Source organism: Anomaloglossus baeobatrachus, chromosome 6 (genome assembly GCF_048569485.1).
Source record: "Anomaloglossus baeobatrachus isolate aAnoBae1 chromosome 6, aAnoBae1.hap1, whole genome shotgun sequence".
Classification (NCBI taxonomy): domain Eukaryota; kingdom Metazoa; phylum Chordata; class Amphibia; order Anura; family Aromobatidae; genus Anomaloglossus; species Anomaloglossus baeobatrachus.
In genome coordinates this window covers 76,113,078-76,132,697 of record NC_134358.1, presented here as the reverse complement: position 1 = coordinate 76,132,697, position 19,620 = coordinate 76,113,078, and the positions used below count along the sequence as shown (strand labels likewise).

Below are 19,620 nucleotides of genomic sequence, written 5' to 3'. Positions count from 1 at the left end.
GTATATGTTTCGTAGTTACAATGTTTTTTTCAGCTAGCACCTGTTCACACCTATTGGATGTGCGGGTCATTCTTTTTGTATAATTATAGAGCACCTCTTTCTAATTGAGCACTCCGCCCTATAACTAGGCTGTGTTCACTCCCCTTTATAGCTGGAATCTAGCTGCCTAGACATGAAGGTTTTAAAGGGGTGGTTCACCCATATTTTTTATTGTCTAGATCGATATTATATTGAGAAACAATGTTTCTCTCAAATACCTTGTGTTGTCAATAGTGCCTGTGAGAGGCGCTATTGCAGACCGCTGCTCCCTGTCCAGTGACGTACCCGTCCAATGCTGCCTCGTCACATCCGTGCAGCCGGCTACATTCTGAGCCCATCTGCTCCCTGCTCCTCCTCCCACCTCCCTCACAGCACGTCTCTTATTTGCAGCATTCTGCGAGGAGGGAGGAGGGAGGGGGGAGCAGGAGACGCGCCGTGCTGTGCTAGGAGGGAGGAGGGAGGAGGAGGGGGGAGCAAATGGGCTGTGACAGCAGTGAAACACCGCTCACAGCTCAGAGTCTGGAAGACTGTAGCCGGCTGCACGGATGTGACGTGGCAGCATTGGACGGGTACGTCACTGGACGGGGAACAGCGGTCTGCAATAGCGCCTCTCACAGGCACTATTGACAACACAAGGTATTTGAGAGAAACATTGTTTCTCAATATAATATCGAACTAGACAATAAAAAATATGGGTGAATCACCCCTTTAACCCAGATAGTGGCATTATTCCCAGACATGGAGTTTTTTTTTACCCAGATAGTGGCATTTACAGATATAGAGATTACCTTGCTGTTGGTCATCAGGCTCACATGCATTGGCCAATACATACTGTAAGCTAAACATCTCTTTTTTCAAATATTCCTATAGCAGTAATGCAATGCCAGAGTTCATTTATTCATTGTTTGCATTTCAGTGTGCAGCTGTATATGTTTTGTAGTTCTGAGTTACAGTCGGTGTTAAATAAAAGATTTATTAATACATTTATAAATTGCAGTTATTAATAAAAATGCAACGTCCGGTCACCTCGGATTGAATGTAATGTTGTTCACAATAAACATCTAAGAATATACAATATATGAATTTGTCTTATGAAATAAACCATAGCAGCCCCCTTTGGTGTTTACTCTTCATAAAGCGCAGTATAAATGGTTACACAATCAAATAACCTTGAACTACATCGTTCATTACCATTTCTTCCCTAAGGGCAGATACACTATCGATATATGGCCATCAGAGCTCCGGATACACTTAGGAGACCTGTTATAACATCGACCCAGTTAAAAAAAAAAGTCATATGAAACGTAACTCAAGAGAAATATATACAAAACATAATGGAATAAGAAGGACTATTTTATAGTCTTCTTTAGGGAACACAAATTATATAACTAATTGTTCATTAATAGAATATGATGCTGTTAACCATAGAGAAACATTGTGCAATCAACCAAGGGCAAAGCTAATTAAGTTGGAATTGTGTAGTTTATATAAAACCTTTTAAAAACATTTTCATTTGCACCCATAATAAGGGTGAGGGTATTGATAATGTGACTCCCCACATCTGGAAGGGAAGTAAGTTTTGAAATTATACTTTTAGTCTAATTCACCAGGCTGATTCTATACATACCTTTAGCCGTCCGCTCGGATGTATAGGTTTTAAAACACAAGCAAGTAAAGATTGTAAAATGAGCAGCTTTTTGAATGACAGCAGCTGCCGATCAGCTGATAGCTGGGGTGAATATTCATATATGATTCTCGCCCCCGGCCTGTCCGTCCTTCCTATGTTATTTATTCTAATTCTATTATAGAATCGTTTTACTGTGACTAGAAGGACCTGTGCTGATGCCATACTCATGTGGACAGAAGGGGCGGGGCCTCAGCAAACAGAAAAATAATGTTGGTTCCTGGTATCAGCTATGTTGGCTGAGGCCCCGCCCCTTCTGGTCACATGGGTATGACATCAGCACAGGTCTTTCTCGTCACAGTAAAACTATTCTATAATAGAATTAACAATTTAGCGATATACCACTAAATACCAAAATACGCCTAAAATATACCTTTTATTCATAAATGTTTAAAAACGTGATAGTGTATAGTAAAATCATAACAACTAGCACATGCCACCGTATGGTAGGGCGAGAGAATAAACAGTTCTCCCTCACTCCATGCACCATACACAGAGCTGTTATCTTAGATATATCATACGTGTGCGATGCACAACACACTATAGGGAAACTTGGTACAACATCATCCCCTTATACCACAGTTTTTCCCTTATATCCACAGCCTGTACCAAAACAGTGACTCACCCAGTATACAGCATTAATCAATCACTGTCAACCACCCACCGTCAGGGAAGCCCAAATAAGTAAAAGGAACAATCTCACCACGGTATCGGTGTTGTTTATATGGGGTCAAATCCTCCTACTGTGGTCACTGTTTAGACATCAGATAAGTGGGTCATTTCTGGGTCCCCCGGTTTTTTTTCCAGGTACTCCATAGGATCCAGTTCTCAACCACCTCTGACTCAATAAATCGCTCCACTCTCAACGCGTTTCCCTTCTCATCAGGAGAGCGGCGTATATGGATACAGAGAGTGTCCTCACACCAATGGACACATGCTATTAAAAAAGAACGGTAATCAGTCTCAAAAACATTCTACAATAATAATGGGCTAGCGGTGTTCCCCTATAGCCTACTTACCGCGATTATGGCCTCCTCCGTGTACCGACCTACACAGCCATATCACGTATGCTAAATCGCGGGTATTTAAAGCCGCCGCCGCTATGGCGTGTGACGTCACTTCCGTCTGAACCAACACGTGACCGGAAGTTGCGTGCGCCACCCGATGACGCGTGCGCGTCACCATAACGCATGGTGGAACGCATCCCATTGCGCTTGCGCAGTCGCCATGGGAGCGTTCACTCCCCGCATACACTCAAATTTATTTAACCCCATCACTCCTGAATGGGTAAAAGGTGCCAGGTTTAAGGGGCAGCTCCCTCAACTACCATGCAATTATGGGAACCCGCCGCAGTGTGGTAACCACCAAACGGCAGGCGGGTAGTCCAGATAAATACAGCATAAGCTTTTAGGGCAAGGAAAACCTCATTTCTGCGGTAAAAAAACAAAGGCAAAGTAAAGCCCCCCAGAAAAAGAAATTGATTGTACAAATCAGTGCACACCCCAAAAGCTACTTCAAAACAATTACAAAGACGTCATTCATTATAGTTAAAAACGGGACAAGGATCATCTTTCCCTCCAGACCGTTTTTGGCGAAGGCCCTACCGGGGCAAAATATGATAGGAGGAGAAAAAGAACCCTTCACCATGCTAACTATTAGTCTCAAAACACTAGTCCCAACTTTCTCCTACCTATCATGTGGGGGTCGGCACCCTAAAAGGACGGTGATTGGCGCCCCCACTCGGCCGGCGACTGGCCCTCCTACTCACTAGGCCTACACACTACACAAAGGGTGCAAAGGACAGTGTTTCATTCAAGCCCCTTGGTTTTGTAGTGCCCAGCCAGTAGATCCATTTAGTTTCTTGTCTCAAGATCCTATTGTCCCAGTCCCCCCCCCTTGGTGGTACTGGTATCACATCAATTCCCTGGAAGGAGATAAATTTAGGGTCACCCTGGTGTTCATCATTAATGTGCCGTGCCAGAGAGGTATCATTTTTTAATCTGATGTCCCGGAGGTGTTCTCCTATTCTTCTTCTCAGCTCCCTCTTGGTTTTTCCTACATATTCCTTATTACATCTGCATGTAGCTTTGTAAATGACTCCTCTAGATTTACAATTGATGAAGTTCTTAATTTCATATTCTTTATTCATCACGTTCGAAAAGAAATGCTTACCAGTTTTTATAAAATTACAGGCTAAGCAGTTACCACATCTAAAGCACCCATTCACCTCACTTGGAAGCCATGTTTTTTTCAAGCTGTTATTCTTGGGGGTAGCAAAGTGGCTATGTACCAATCTTTCTTTTATCGAGCGCGCCTTTTTATAGGTAACCGATGGATAGTCTGTTAAAAGTGGAGCAATATCCTCATCCATTTTCAAAATGGACCAATGTTTTTTTAGTATGTTACGTACCTCCTCTGCGCCATTGTTGTAAGTTGTGATGAACCTGATGGGTTCCTCTTTTTTATCCTCTACTGATGAAGTACTCAGAATCTTATTTCTCTCTCTACACCTTACTTCTGAAAATGCCTGATTAATCACCTTGCTGGGGTATCCTCTATCTTTTAGGCGATCACTCAGGTCCGATGACTGTTTGAGAAAAAGCCCCTCCTCCGAGCAATTCCTCTTCAATCTTAAAAACTGCCCCTTTGGGATACCTTTTTTAAGGCTCGTGGGATGCCCGCTCTCCCATCGCAACAAAGAATTCGTCGCGGTGGGTTTTCGGTATGTGCTTGTGACAATCTCACCTCCTTCATTTTTTTCTATCAATACATCCAAAAACGGCAGTTTTTTACTATTCACCTCAAAAGTGAACCTAAGGCCCAAGTTGTTATCATTAAGTATCGAAACCATCTCCGAGAGTTCAGTCTCTGACCCTCTCCACAGCATGAAAACGTCGTCGATAAAGCGACACCATAAGAGAATTTTGTCTCTATCAATCATAGACTCCTCTCCGAACACCACAGTCTCCTCCCACCAGCCCAGGGTTAAATTTGCATAGGATGGGGCACTAGGACTCCCCATCGCAGTCCCCCTGAGCTGGTGGAAGAAGGATCCCCCAAACAGAAATGTATTACATTTCAGGCCATAATCTAACAATTCCAACACAAATTGGTTGTGGTGTACAAACTGCCTACCCCTTTTTTTTAGAAAGTATTCAATTGCTCTTAGCCCTACACTATGTTCAATAGATGAGTATAGGGATTCAACATCTATACTAACTAGTAAGGTGTCATCATCAATCGTCACGTCTTCCAGTTTTCTCAAAAGATCAGTGGTGTCTCTTAGATATGAGTCTAAGGCCAAAACAAAGGGTCTCAGAATTTTATCAATATAGAGACCTGAGTTCTGAGTAAAACTGCCTATCCCCGACACAATGGGTCTCCCCTTTAGGGGTTCAAGACCCTTGTGAATCTTGGGTAGACAGTAAAACGTGGGGATAATCGGGAAGGACGGAAGCATGAAATCAAATTCAGTTTTATCAATCAGATTATCAGTTATGGCTCTAGAGAGAATATCCTTCAGCCGTCCAAGGTATTCATACCTTGGACGGCTGAAGTATTCATACCTTGGACGGCTGAAGGATATTCTCTCTAGAGCCATAACTGATAATCTGATTGATAAAACCGAATTTGATTTCATGCTTCCGTCCTTCCCGATTATCCCCACGTTTTACTGTCTACCCAAGATTCACAAGGGTCTTGAACCCCTAAAGGGGAGACCCATTGTGTCGGGGATAGGCAGTATTACTCAGAACTCAGGTCTCTATATTGATAAAATTCTGAGACCCTTTGTTTTGGCCTTAGACTCATATCTAAGAGACACCACTGATCTTTTGAGAAAACTGGAAGACGTGACAATTGATGATGACACCTTACTAGTTAGTATAGATGTTGAATCCCTATACTCATCTATTGAACATAGTGTAGGGCTAAGAGCAATTGAATACTTTCTAAAAAAAAGGGGTAGGCAGTTTGTACACCACAACCAATTTGTGTTGGAATTGTTAGATTATGGCCTGAAATGTAATACATTTCTGTTTGGGGGATCCTTCTTCCACCAGCTCAGGGGGACTGCGATGGGGAGTCCTAGTGCCCCATCCTACGCAAATTTAACCCTGGGCTGGTGGGAGGAGACTGTGGTGTTCGGAGAGGAGTCTATGATTGATAGAGACAAAATTCTCTTATGGTGTCGCTTTATCGACGACGTTTTCATGCTGTGGAGAGGGTCAGAGACTGAACTCTCGGAGATGGTTTCGATACTTAATGATAACAACTTGGGCCTTAGGTTCACTTTTGAGGTGAATAGTAAAAAACTGCCGTTTTTGGATGTATTGATAGAAAAAAATGAAGGAGGTGAGATTGTCACAAGCACATACCGAAAACCCACCGCGACGAATTCTTTGTTGCGATGGGAGAGCGGGCATCCCACGAGCCTTAAAAAAGGTATCCCAAAGGGGCAGTTTTTAAGATTGAAGAGGAATTGCTCGGAGGAGGGGCTTTTTCTCAAACAGTCATCGGACCTGAGTGATCGCCTAAAAGATAGAGGATACCCCAGCAAGGTGATTAATCAGGCATTTTCAGAAGTAAGGTGTAGAGAGAGAAATAAGATTCTGAGTACTTCATCAGTAGAGGATAAAAAAGAGGAACCCATCAGGTTCATCACAACTTACAACAATGGCGCAGAGGAGGTACGTAACATACTAAAAAAACATTGGTCCATTTTGAAAATGGATGAGGATATTGCTCCACTTTTAACAGACTATCCATCGGTTACCTATAAAAAGGCGCGCTCGATAAAAGAAAGATTGGTACATAGCCACTTTGCTACCCCCAAGAATAACAGCTTGAAAAAAACATGGCTTCCAAGTGAGGTGAATGGGTGCTTTAGATGTGGTAACTGCTTAGCCTGTAATTTTATAAAAACTGGTAAGCATTTCTTTTCGAACGTGATGAATAAAGAATATGAAATTAAGAACTTCATCAATTGTAAATCTAGAGGAGTCATTTACAAAGCTACATGCAGATGTAATAAGGAATATGTAGGAAAAACCAAGAGGGAGCTGAGAAGAAGAATAGGAGAACACCTCCGGGACATCAGATTAAAAAATGATACCTCTCTGGCACGGCACATTAATGATGAACACCAGGGTGACCCTAAATTTATCTCCTTCCAGGGAATTGATGTGATACCAGTACCACCAAGGGGGGGGGACTGGGACAATAGGATCTTGAGACAAGAAACTAAATGGATCTACTGGCTGGGCACTACAAAACCAAGGTGCTTGAATGAAACACTGTCCTTTGCACCCTTTGTGTAGTGTGTAGGCCTAGTGAGTAGGAGGGCCAGTCGCCGGCCGAGTGGGGGCGCCAATCACCGTCCTTTTAGGGTGCCGACCCCCACATGATAGGTAGGAGAAAGTTGGGACTAGTGTTTTGAGACTAATAGTTAGCATGGTGAAGGGTTCTTTTTCTCCTCCTATCATATTTTGCCCCGGTAGGGCCTTCGCCAAAAACGGTCTGGAGGGAAAGATGATCCTTGTCCCGTTTTTAACTATAATGAATGACGTCTTTGTAATTGTTTTGAAGTAGCTTTTGGGGTGTGCACTGATTTGTACAATCAATTTCTTTTTCTGGGGGGCTTTACTTTGCCTTTGTTTTTTTACCGCAGAAATGAGGTTTTCCTTGCCCTAAAAGCTTATGCTGTATTTATCTGGACTACCCGCCTGCCGTTTGGTGGTTACCACACTGCGGCGGGTTCCCATAATTGCATGGTAGTTGAGGGAGCTGCCCCTTGAACCTGGCACCTTTTACCCATTCAGGAGTGATGGGGTTAAATAAATTTGAGTGTATGCGGGGAGTGAACGCTCCCATGGCGACTGCGCAAGCGCAATGGGATGCGTTCCACCATGCGTTATGGTGACGCGCACGCGTCATCGGGTGGCGCACGCAACTTCCGGTCACGTGTTGGTTCAGACGGAAGTGACGTCACACGCCATAGCGGCGGCGGCTTTAAATACCCGCGATTTAGCATACGTGATATGGCTGTGTAGGTCGGTACACGGAGGAGGCCATAATCGCGGTAAGTAGGCTATAGGGGAACACCGCTAGCCCATTATTATTGTAGAATGTTTTTGAGACTGATTACCGTTCTTTTTTAATAGCATGTGTCCATTGGTGTGAGGACACTCTCTGTATCCATATACGCCGCTCTCCTGATGAGAAGGGAAACGCGTTGAGAGTGGAGCGATTTATTGAGTCAGAGGTGGTTGAGAACTGGATCCTATGGAGTACCTGGAAAAAAAACCGGGGGACCCAGAAATGACCCACTTATCTGATGTTTAAACAGTGACCACAGTAGGAGGATTTGACCCCATATAAACAACACCGATACCGTGGTGAGATTGTTCCTTTTACTTATTTGGGCTTCCCTGACGGTGGGTGGTTGACAGTGATTGATTAATGCTGTATACTGGGTGAGTCACTGTTTTGGTACAGGCTGTGGATATAAGGGAAAAACTGTGGTATAAGGGGATGATGTTGTACCAAGTTTCCCTATAGTGTGTTGTGCATCGCACACGTATGATATATCTAAGATAACAGCTCTGTGTATGGTGCATGGAGTGAGGGAGAACTGTTTATTCTCTCGCCCTACCATACGGTGGCATGTGCTAGTTGTTATGATTTTACTATACACTATCACGTTTTTAAACATTTATGAATAAAAGGTATATTTTAGGCGTATTTTGGTATTTAGTGGTATATCGCTAAATTGTTCATTATCTCTATTACCACGTCCAGCTTGCTAATTATTATAATAGAATTAGCATAAATAACAGGAGATGGACAGGTAGGGGGCGGGAATCACTATGAAAACCCACCCCAACCATCAGCTGATCGGCAGCTGCTGTCATTCAAACTGCTGCTCATTTTACAATCTTTACTTGCTTGTGTTTCAAAACTTATGCATCCAAGATGACAACTAATAGTTAGATAACTGATAGTGCCAGCATAGCACTGGCTTTAGGTTATATAGGAAAATCCTGGTGATTGGTGCGCTTTAATTTTCCATTTGGTGGCACTGGAAGGATACTGAATACTTCTTACAGATTTCTTCCCCCCTATACGTTACAGCTGAATAGTTTATAGTCAAAAAGTGATCAACCCCTTACACCATAGCTTTATAGTCACGCAGCTATACACACAATGTACACTGAGGAGCAAATGTGGTGCCCTGGACAAGCCAGGACGTCACAGGTACTACACCAACACATCCCACACCCCGGTCAGGCACACCTAAGTCAAACAAAATCCTTGTTGCCTCCCTCCAGGGACTGATGTCCACACCAGGGGGTGGGCCAGGCAGTTGGTCCCGCCCACCGAGGAGTTCACAGTCCTGGAGGTGGGAAAAGGAGGGAGTTAAGTTTTAGAGTTGGAAGTGGAAGGAGTGAAGTGGTAGAGGAGCAGACAGAAAGTGGTCCGGGTGTGTGGCCCGGACGGAACAGCAAGGTTGGCAGACGGTGGTGACCGTCTGCAGGAGAGGCCTATTGGAGCTAGCCGTAAGGACCGTGGACGGGCGGTGGCCCGGCGGTACCGGACCGGTACGCAAAGAGAAGCCAGCACCATCCGGCAGGGGCTTACGGACCCCGACAAGGCTAGGAGTCGCCGTGCAATTTGTCAAATCCGTTAGCGAAGGGAACCTCCTGGGTTTCCCAGCAGCCAAATCCCGATAGAAGGCAACAGTCCAACCGTTAGAGGGAAACACAGTCACCGCCAAGGCTAAAGTTCCCAGGGCCAGAGCCTGCGGGCAAAAGGGGCTCCTTCAGCACATATCCAAGCTGGGGAGCGAGTTACCGGTGGGAACCCATTGGAACCGTACACACTACACAGGTGCAGGGAAAGGCAGTCACCATCAACCTGCCGGGAGGAGAAACACCGCAGCCGTGTGTGGGACCCGTCCATCCAGCCGTTTGTTTTACCGGAGACTCTGTGTTACTGGCTGAGTGAGTACCACCGTGCCGTGCGGCACAGCGCTGCCCCCCGCGACCCTGCACCTCACCAGGCCCCGTAATCTGCCTGCCATCCATCCCTACCCCATCACCGGGCCCCGGGACAACCAACCCCCTACCCACGGAGGGGAGAACCAACATCCAAGCTGCTCCCTGTCATCGCTCCCGGGATCCCCGTCCAGAGCAGCGGTGGTGTAACCAATCTCACCACAACCGTGGGTGGCGTCACGGACAATATCAAATCCCCACAATCAAAGCCCCTTTTCCCTCACGGGCGAGGAACGCCGCTCGAGTCCCCGGAATCCGGCCCACCACTCGAGCCACCACCGAGCAGCAGCAGCAGCCGGACCCGAGCAGTGGGAGAGCGCAGCGTCCCCCCTCCTCCGCCCGCGACACAAAAGGGTAACAATGTTTTGAACTATTTACTTTCAGGCTCCATATTCACCATCCACTACAGCTTTGAACGTGAGACTACCTTCATTTTATAGACAATCATCTTGGATATCTCATACATAAATTTGACTTGCAACTATTTAGCTATGCAGATTCTTGTCATGTCACTGAATTGTTATTCTTTTGCTCCTGGTGGTGGAAAAAAAATTTCTTCCTGTATACTACAAATTAGAACCTGTTCTCACAGTCCCTAATAGATCAGGGTGTTATTAAGTTGATTCTAGAGGGAAAGCTCACTGGTTCGAATCGAGGAGCAGCCATGAAGAAGATTTCCCAAGAAAAGAAAAACAGCATCATCTAACTCATCGATATCGGTCAATCAGTGGTGAGAGAAGAGTTACACAGATTAGCTGGACTGCCTGGCACAGGACACCTAGTTCTGCAGTGCTAATCTCCTGCTGATTGTATTGAAACTACAGCAAGATGACGAAAAAGTGACATCCCTGGAATCAGGGTCTCTGCCCCTACATCATACTGTTTTCAGATTAAATAGTAAAAACATGATGACATATTCCCTTTAACTGTATGATGAACAGATGTGCAATTCCTAGTAGACTTCATGTTCTGTTTTCTCACTAGTCATATTCTCTGCTCTCTGTCATTGAATGACAATGTACCGCCACTACAGCGGTCAAACCGCTCGGATCCGGGGTCTGCTGCTGTGGCTTGAGGGTCTCCAGACTCGGGGGGCTTGCGGCCTCTCAAATCTGTAAATGGGGCTATTTACAGGGGATAAGAGTTTGTGACGCCACCCATGGTTTGCAGTAAGGGAGTACCGCCGCTGCTGATGGGAGTAACCGGAGGAGATGGAGCAGGGCAGCCAGATGACGTTCCCTCCACGGGTAGGGGAGACCTCGGGACTCTGAAAGATGGTGAAGCGGGGGGTGCGCAGGGCCAGCTGGAAGCAGGGGAGGACCATGTAATCACTCAGGAAAATTTGGTGGTGGTGCAGCTGCAAAGAAGACACTGACAACAAGGTGAACCAAGTCTCTGGATGCCGCTGCCCTCTTGGGGGAGCCCATCTGGGTATCCGTCCCCTGCAGTACTGCCCGGTGGTCCGGAGCCTGCCTCCGTGCACAAATTGTTTAGTGTCCGTGTGGCCCGTAGGCACAAAGTTGTCCGGGCCCCGCTCCCTCCTTTTTGGGATAAAGGAGCTGTGCTCTCAAGGGCTCACGTGTGGGATTTCAGTGGGCTGCTTGGGTTGGAAAGCCCTATACCCCTCGTTGCGCTACTACCCTGATCTCTGAGCTTCTTGGGGACAGTCCATAAAGTTACTTTCCTCCGCAGGTTAATTGCCGGGTTGCCTTAAGCTACTCCCCAACCTAGGGTCTAGTACCGCTTTCGGTCCCGAACTGGCTATTAAACTCGAGCTGCTGACCATCCTCCAAGGCTAGGTCCAGGCACCCAGATCCAATACCATGCGACCAGATCTCCGACTCCTCCTGGCCAGGACCACCGTCTACGACCCAACTTCTAACACCCAGGGAGCCACAAACTCCCCCAGCTCCTCACTACTCGAGGGCTACTCTCAACTGACTCTAAGCTCTGCTCTCCACTTCCTCCCTCCCACCAGTCTGCCCGACTCCTAGGTGGGCGCCCCTATTCCAGCTCAGCAGCCCACTGGTGTGTCTGACAGGGTGTGGTGTGAGGTGTGGTTGGGATTTTGGATGCTGATGGAGGCAGTACTACAAGTTGGGAACCCAGAACCATGGGGGGTTGAGTCCTGCACTAAGAGATAAAGAGCGTGCAGTACCCTGTGACGACCTGACTAGTCCAGGGGCTTCACAATAACATTACATTCTATTTATATCCAGAGACTGAGACCATGAACTGATCTAATAGTTCTCATTACTTTGCTGCCTTGTGGACTGCAGACTGGAACATTTAAAATGAATTGTACTGAAACATAGAAGCAAACCATAAGAACAATAGAGAGATCTGTATGTGTTTTGCACAATTATGAGAAATTGACAAACTCTAACCTGTAGAAGTATCTACATTTGTCTAAAGGCCGCTTTACACGCTGCGACATCGCTAGCCGATACTAGCGATGTCGAGCGTGATAGCACCCGCCCCCATCGTATGCCCGATATGTGGTGATCGCTGCTGTAGCGAACATTATCGCTACGGCAACGTCAAACGCACATACATGCTCTGCGACGTCGCTGTGACCGGCGAACTGCCTCCTTTCTAAGGGGGCGGTTCGTTCAGCGTACAGCGACGTCACTAAGCGGCCGCCCAATCAAAGCGGAGAGGCAGAGATGAGCGGGACGAACATCCCGCCCACCTCCTTCCTTCCTCATTGCTGGCGGGAGGCAGGTAAGGAGAGGTTCCTCGTTCCTGCGGTGTCACACGGAGCGATGTGTGCTGCCGCAGACACGAGGAACACCATCGTTACTGCAGCAGCAACGATATTTGGGAAGAGGGGGGCATGTCACCGATTAGCGATTTTGAACGTTTTTGCAATGATTCAAAATCGCTAATAGGTGTCACACGCAACGACATCGCTAACGCGGCCAGATGTGCGTCACAAATTCCGTGACCCCAACGAGAACGCTTTAGCGATCTCGTAGCGTGTAAAGCCACCTTTACACTTGAAGTCTAAACTATTACCATTCACAGCAAACATAGATCTTTATTTAAAAAAAAAAAAACAATGGTGCAGTAAGAATTTATTCTTTAAGCATTTTTATTTTTGGCACCAAATTCATTATGGTCATAGCGATATTTTCTGTTTCTTTCAGCCTTCAACAATATGTGTGCCAGTTTCATTATCCAGATGTTCTTGGCTTTTGTTTCACAACCCCTGGCAAAAACTATCGACTCACCTGGCTCTGAGGATGTTAATTCAGTTGTTTACTTTTGTTTAAAAAAAGCAGATCACAGACATGGCACAAAACTAAAGTCATTTCAATGGGGAACTTTCTGGCTTTAAGAAACACTAAAAAAAAATCATGAAAACATAATGTGCTAGCCAGTAACGGTTACTTTACAAAACCAAACAGGGGGAAAAATTATGGAATCACCCTGTAAATTAATTCCCAAAACTAACACCTGCATCAAATAAGATCTGCTCGTTAGTTTGCATCTAAAAAGGAGTGATCACATCTTGGAGATCTGTTGCACCAAGTGGACTGACATGAATCATGGCTGTTGTGAATGTCAGTTATGCTTTGGCTGCTGTGAGGCTCCCTCTTGTGGCTAGGAATGGTTTGGACAGAGACCAGGTGTGTTGAGCAATGGGCGTTTCCATTGCTAACTCTCTGCTTATTTAAACCCTGGTCTCTTAGCAGGCTATGCCGGATGTCAGTTGTTCTTTGTTCACCAGCCTGCTTCATCCTGCTCCAGACCACATCTACCCCAGATAAGTGCTTGGCTCTTTATTTTTGTTTGGTTCTTTTTGTTCTTATTTGAGTTTGTCATTTGCTGTGGTTGTTTTCAGTTTATTTGCATGCAGGGATCTTCCCTCTCAGTTGCTTAGCTGGAAAGCTCCCTGCAGCTATGTTTGGAGTATTGCTCGTATAAGTCTATGTGTTTGTTGCTTCTTGAATTTGTAATGGTTCCTGCTTTCTGTTCATTGGTATGACAAGAGCGCCTGGTATAGGACGGAGTTCAGATCTAGCGATCTGAGGGCTTTTTTGTACTATCAGGTTGTTGGATTTTTGCAGGGTTTTTCTCTAGCCACCATCAGTCCCTTTCCTGTCCTGTCCTATTTAGTCAGTAGGGCCTCACCTTTTGCTAATGCTATCATCTGTGTATTGTGTTTTCCTATATCACCGCAGTCTTTGAATGTGGGGGGCTTGCTATTCTTTATCTATTTTCTGAGGCAGAGAGTTATTCATCTTTCCTTCCTTTAGGATAGCTAGTTCTCCGGCTGGGTTCGCGGTGCACAGGATGTTAGTTCACCCCTCGGCTACTTCTAGTTGTGATGGTTAGTAAGGGGATGGCGGCCAGATTAGTTGTCAATGCTCTTGTCACCTTTTACCAATGATTTATGGTTGTCTTCCATGGTTCCGGATCATAACACATGGCTCCAACATGAGAGATATCAATTGAAAGAAAGGAGAAGATTATCAAACTTTTAAAAGAGGGTAAATTGTCACGCAATGTTGCAAAAGATGTTGGTTGTTCAGTCAGCTATGTCTAAAATCTGGACCAAATACAAACAACATTGGAAGGTTGTAAAAGGCAAACATACTGGTAGACCAAGGAAGACATCAAAGCATTAAGACAGGAAAATTAAAGCAATATGTTTCCAAAACAGGAACTGCACAACAAAACCAAATGAGGAATGAATGGGAGGAAACTGAAGTTAATGTCTGGGACCAAACTGTAAGAAACCGCCTAAAGGAAATGGGATTTACATACAGAAATGCTAAACAATAAAAAGATGACTGCCGGAAGAGAACATGTAAATTTCCACAGTCATTGATGATATGGGGCTGCATGTCAGGAAAAGGCACTGGGGAGATGGCTGTCATTACATCTTCAATAAATGCCCAAGTTCACATTGAAATTTTGGACACTTTTCTTATCCCATCAATTGAAAGGATGTTTTGTGATGATGAAATCATTTATCAAGATGATAATGCATCCTGCCATAGAGCAAAAACTGTGAAAACATTCCTTGAAAGAATACACATGAGATCAATGACATGGCCTGCAAATAGTCCGGATCTCAATCCAATTGAAAATCTTTGGTGCAAGCTGAAGAAAATGGTCCATGACTAGGCTCCAACCTGCAAAGCTGATCTGGTAATAGCAATCAGAGAAAGGTGGAGCCAGATTGAAGAAGAGTACTGTTTGTCACTCATTAAGTCCATGCCTCAGAGACTGTAAGCTGTTATAAAAGCCAGAGGTGGTGCAACACAAAAATAGTGATGTATTGGAGTGTTCTTTTGTTTGTTTTTCATGATTCCATAATTTTTTCCCTCTTTTTGTCTTGAAAAGTAACTGTTACTGGCTAGCACATTGTTTTCATGATTTTTTTTTAGTGTTTCATAAAGCCAGAGAGTTGACATTTGAAATGACTTTAGTTTGGTGCCATGTCTGTGATCTGCTTTTTTTAAACAAAAGTCAAAAACTGAATGAACATCCTCAGAGCCAGGTGAGTCCATAATTTTTGTCAGGGGTTGTATATAAAGGTGAACCTGTCAGATGCAATATTGCTAATCCCTGCCTAACTGTCCCTGTATACACTAGCATACAATAGATAAAGAGATCTTTAGTAAAAGAATTTTTAAAGATCCTTTATGATATGCTAATGAGCGCGGGGATTAGTCGCAAAGGCATTAGTTCATGGGCTCATTCCGCCCACAGGTTCGTGCTAACATGTTATTTACTGCAGCATCATCAGCAGTGACACACGTATCTGTGTTCGCTGTCAGTGCTGATCCGAAGTCCCTCCACTTCCAGTCATGCGCACTAGACCTCTCTGAAGCGCGTACACTCGGCTTCATATGGCACATGACTGGAAATGCCAGGACTTCAGCCCTGTGGTGACAGTAGACACAGGTACGTGTGTCACCAATGATGATGCTGCATTGGCTAGTATGTTAGCACGTACCTTTGGGTGTACTACCATGCTAAGAGAGCAGAATGAGTGCAGGAACTAACGCCCATGCGACCAGTCCCTACACATATTAGCATGTCATACAGGCAGTGGCATAGCTACGGGTTCAGCTCAGGGGAGGCAAAACATCTGAGTGAGCCCCTAACCAGGTAACCATGATAACTACGGTGGCACAAACTAATTGTGGGTATAGTGGAAGCTCAGCAGATGACACTGATATTACCGCTAGATGGTTTTACCAGGGAAAAACAATGACAAGACAGAGAAAAAATATAGGCGATGAATCGAGGACAAAGTAAATTAGAAAGTTGTAACATTTTTCATGATCTAGAAATTAATGAAGCACTCCCAACATTTTTTTATTCCCTAAACCTGTGTAAATGTATATGTAATGTAATGTAAGGGCTTGTGCACACAACTGATTATCTCAGGCAAGTGCTAACCGTGGTTTTTATGAATAGCACTTGTACCCATGATCATCTATAGGGTTATGTACAAGTACAATTTTTTTTTCTTGAACCGAGTGGTTGGAGGAAAAAATCAGAGGCATGTCCGATTTTGATTCCAGTGTGATCAATGCAAGTCTGTGGGTCCAAGTGTGGTTTGATTTTCATAGATTTGACATAATGGAGAAGGTGGAGAAACTATTTTTTTTCTTTTCACTTCCGAGAAAACCTAATCCTACTCTGATCAAAGTCAGATCATAATCTGATCAGAATGATCAGACTGTTTTTCTTGGATGGACAGAAAATTGTCTTGTAATCCAACCCCACCTGCATTAGGCTGTGTGCACACAGAGAGTTTTGATAGCGTTCTTGATGCTTTTTTAGTGCAGTTTTGACACAAAACCGCAGTGAAATCCTTATGCCTTTGTTTTTTTCCATTGAAGATTTGGTGCAGAAAATAATCTGCAGAATATCAATTCTTTTAATGTTTGTGCAGTGTTTTTTTATAATGCACCGAAAACTAGGCAAAAATGCAGCGCTGTTCTCGTCAGAAGTGGTGCAGAAATTTGTGAAGCCAAATACTCAATATGCACACATAGCCATAATACACTCTCCGATCTACGCCTTCTCCTGTTTTCAGCATCGCTCTTGTCCTCTTCTCACTCACATGGCTGCAATTTTGACTTGCCGGATCACACTGGGGTTTATGTGCGAAGTCACTTTAAGGCTGGGCCCATACAAGCGTATGGCATCCAATGCGACTCTTGGCTCCCGCTGTGCTGCGAGTGTAAGCCGAGTGTCATGCCACTGTGATCCGATCTTGCGATCGGATCACAGCTGCGGAGGAGAGGGAGGTATTAATCTACCTATCTCCTCCAATATCAGCTGATGCGATTATCGCACTACACTCTGGTGTCATCCAAGTGCAATGCAATGTTTATCTATGGGTGCGAGTGAAAACAGATCGGTCCGATTAGAGCTGAGAAAATAATGGGCAATTGGAGCGGTCCCATAGAATAACAAGGGTCCGGGTGGAATGCGATTTTTTTATCTCATTCCACTCGGACCGTTTTACTCGCCGTGTGTCCTAGCCCTTACAATGTAAGTCTATGGAGCCTCGCTTACACATAAACCCCAGTGTGATCTGGCTAGTTGAATTTGCAGTTATGTGAGTGAGAAGAGGATCGGAGCAGCGCTGGAAACGGGAAGACAGCGCTATGGCAGGATGCATTATCATCTTGATAAATGATTTCATCATCCCAAAACATCCTTTCAATTGATGGGATAAGAAAAGTGTCCAAAATTTCAATGTGAACTTGGGCATTTATTGAAGATGTAATGACAGCCATCTCCCCAGTGCCTTTACCTGACATGGCACAAAACTAAAGTCATTTCAAATGTCAACTTTCTGGCTTTAAGAAACACTAAAAAAATCATGAAAACATCATGTGCTAGCCAGTAACGGTTACTTTTCAAAACCAAACAGGGGGTGAGTATATTAAGGCACTTGCAATACATTACATGCACAGTTACACAGGTTTTGGGAATAGAAAATTTAATGGGAATGGTTCTTTAAGCTTTAGACAAAATTGGGATCCCCATGCATTACAATAACGGCATGATGGCCGTTCCTTACCTTGCTCCAGATTATGCACTTTCACTTGTATTTCTGTCTGTCCACCTTGCAATTTATGGGTTAGATACAGCCGACCAGATCCACTTTCTATCCTCACAGGAGGGTTGGAGGGCCAGCTGATTTCAAACCATTTACCCCGGTATCTCCTGTCTGGAATTGTAAAGACGGTCTCCCCAAGGGCTCCCCCTGAAGGAACTCGCACAGTGTAGGATGAAGAAATGGCTGGGGGGAATATGGAGCGAATATGTCTATATTTGGAGGTGAAGGGAGGAAGCATAAGAGTAACTGGGTTTGGTAGAAAAGATGTGGGGTACGTAGTGGAAACCGTTGACATCTTTCGTGGTTCCTCTGGAAATGAAAGATGTCTAGCAATCCCCGGTCTATAAGATGCATGGGCGTTAAGAGCAACGACCGGCGTCTTCACAGTAGATTTTGCTACATTGGTGAAGATACCTTGCATCACTAAATTTCTTTTTCTGCATCCCCTTCTTGATTTAAGTGGTACTTTTCTTGTTTTTGTGAAGTTACCATGTGTCTTCAGATCCTGTCCTTGATACCCCATGTCTTCTACTTCTTTCAAAGGGCAGATGAGGATTCCTTGATCCAAATTTGGCTTCCTAAATGTTGACATTTGCTGGTTGACAGCCCAGCATTCTATGACAAGAAGCATCAGAAGGATATGAAAGCTTCTAGTGTAGTCATGGGGTCTTCTGCCGCAGATCACAGACCCTGGCCACAGAAGCATCATTAGATTACACAGCTCCGAGTATGGAGTCAGCAGGAGAATTCTGGCTGGGAAGTTTGCGGAGTTCAAGGGTGAGATCCAGCCAGATGCAATGTGAGAGCTCTAAGCTCCTGTCATCCTGCTCCATAGACTCAGGACACTCCCCACCCCCAGTGACAATGTGCAACGCAGCCAGGCAGCATTACTCTTATTACATGGCATCAAACACCACTGATACCCAGGAATGGTCTTCATCAAGAATCATCCAAAAAGAATTGAAAATTGCCCGCTTTGCACAAAATATTTTTTTTATATTTAATATGATGGACAATGTGCACAATATAGACAATGTATTGTACGTCATATAAATGGTATAGCTGATGTCACCCAACTCCTGATCAGATGGATTGCCTCGTATTCTTCTCATGACCAAATCCAACATAGACTAAGTATTCGACATAAAGGTGAAAAATAATTCCTTTATGTTCCATATAAATAATGTCTTTCCAACCATATACTGTATACCACACAATATATCACATCCTGCAATAGTAAGTATATCGGATACAAAATTAAAAAAAAAGATAAGAATAGTGGAACATTTATCAGATTTCGCAAATGGAAATAGAAACCAGGAGCATTATAGCACTTTGCAGAAAACAGAAAAAGAGTCCATTGCACCAAGATACAAATTCATCAGTTTTTAATCATATATAATAAAATAATTATAAAAATAGGACCATGGAGGGTCATGACGAGGAAAGAAGACGGTGCCAAAATGTGGGGCTGACCGACACCATCACAGGAACCGCAGAGCCACCTTCTGGTGTGGATTGACCACTGGCGGACACAAACAGAAATGGGCCCCTGTGCAAGAACAATATATAGACAGTATAACGAGCTATCACCAGGTGTCACCAGATGCAACTAGAGACGGGGAAGTCAAACAAACTGGAGGTCAGGAGCAGGAGGTCACATATGGAACACAGGGATGAAGCAAAGCTGAAATCCAAGCACAAGACGGAGGTCAGAAGCCTGGAAGTCACGTAAGGTACACTAG

At 44.6% G+C, this 19,620-nt stretch overlaps 1 protein-coding gene across 1 annotated transcript in view; it reads right to left on the bottom strand.

The window, feature by feature from the left end:
- Positions 1-19,620, bottom strand: part of LOC142243821 (neural-cadherin-like) — a 135,538-nt gene that overhangs the window by 115,747 nt on the left and 171 nt on the right. Inside the window, exon 2 of the mRNA XM_075316025.1 lies at positions 17,837-18,490. Coding sequence (XP_075172140.1) covers positions 17,837-18,490 — 654 coding nt within the window. The remainder of the gene's footprint in view (positions 1-17,836; positions 18,491-19,620) is intronic.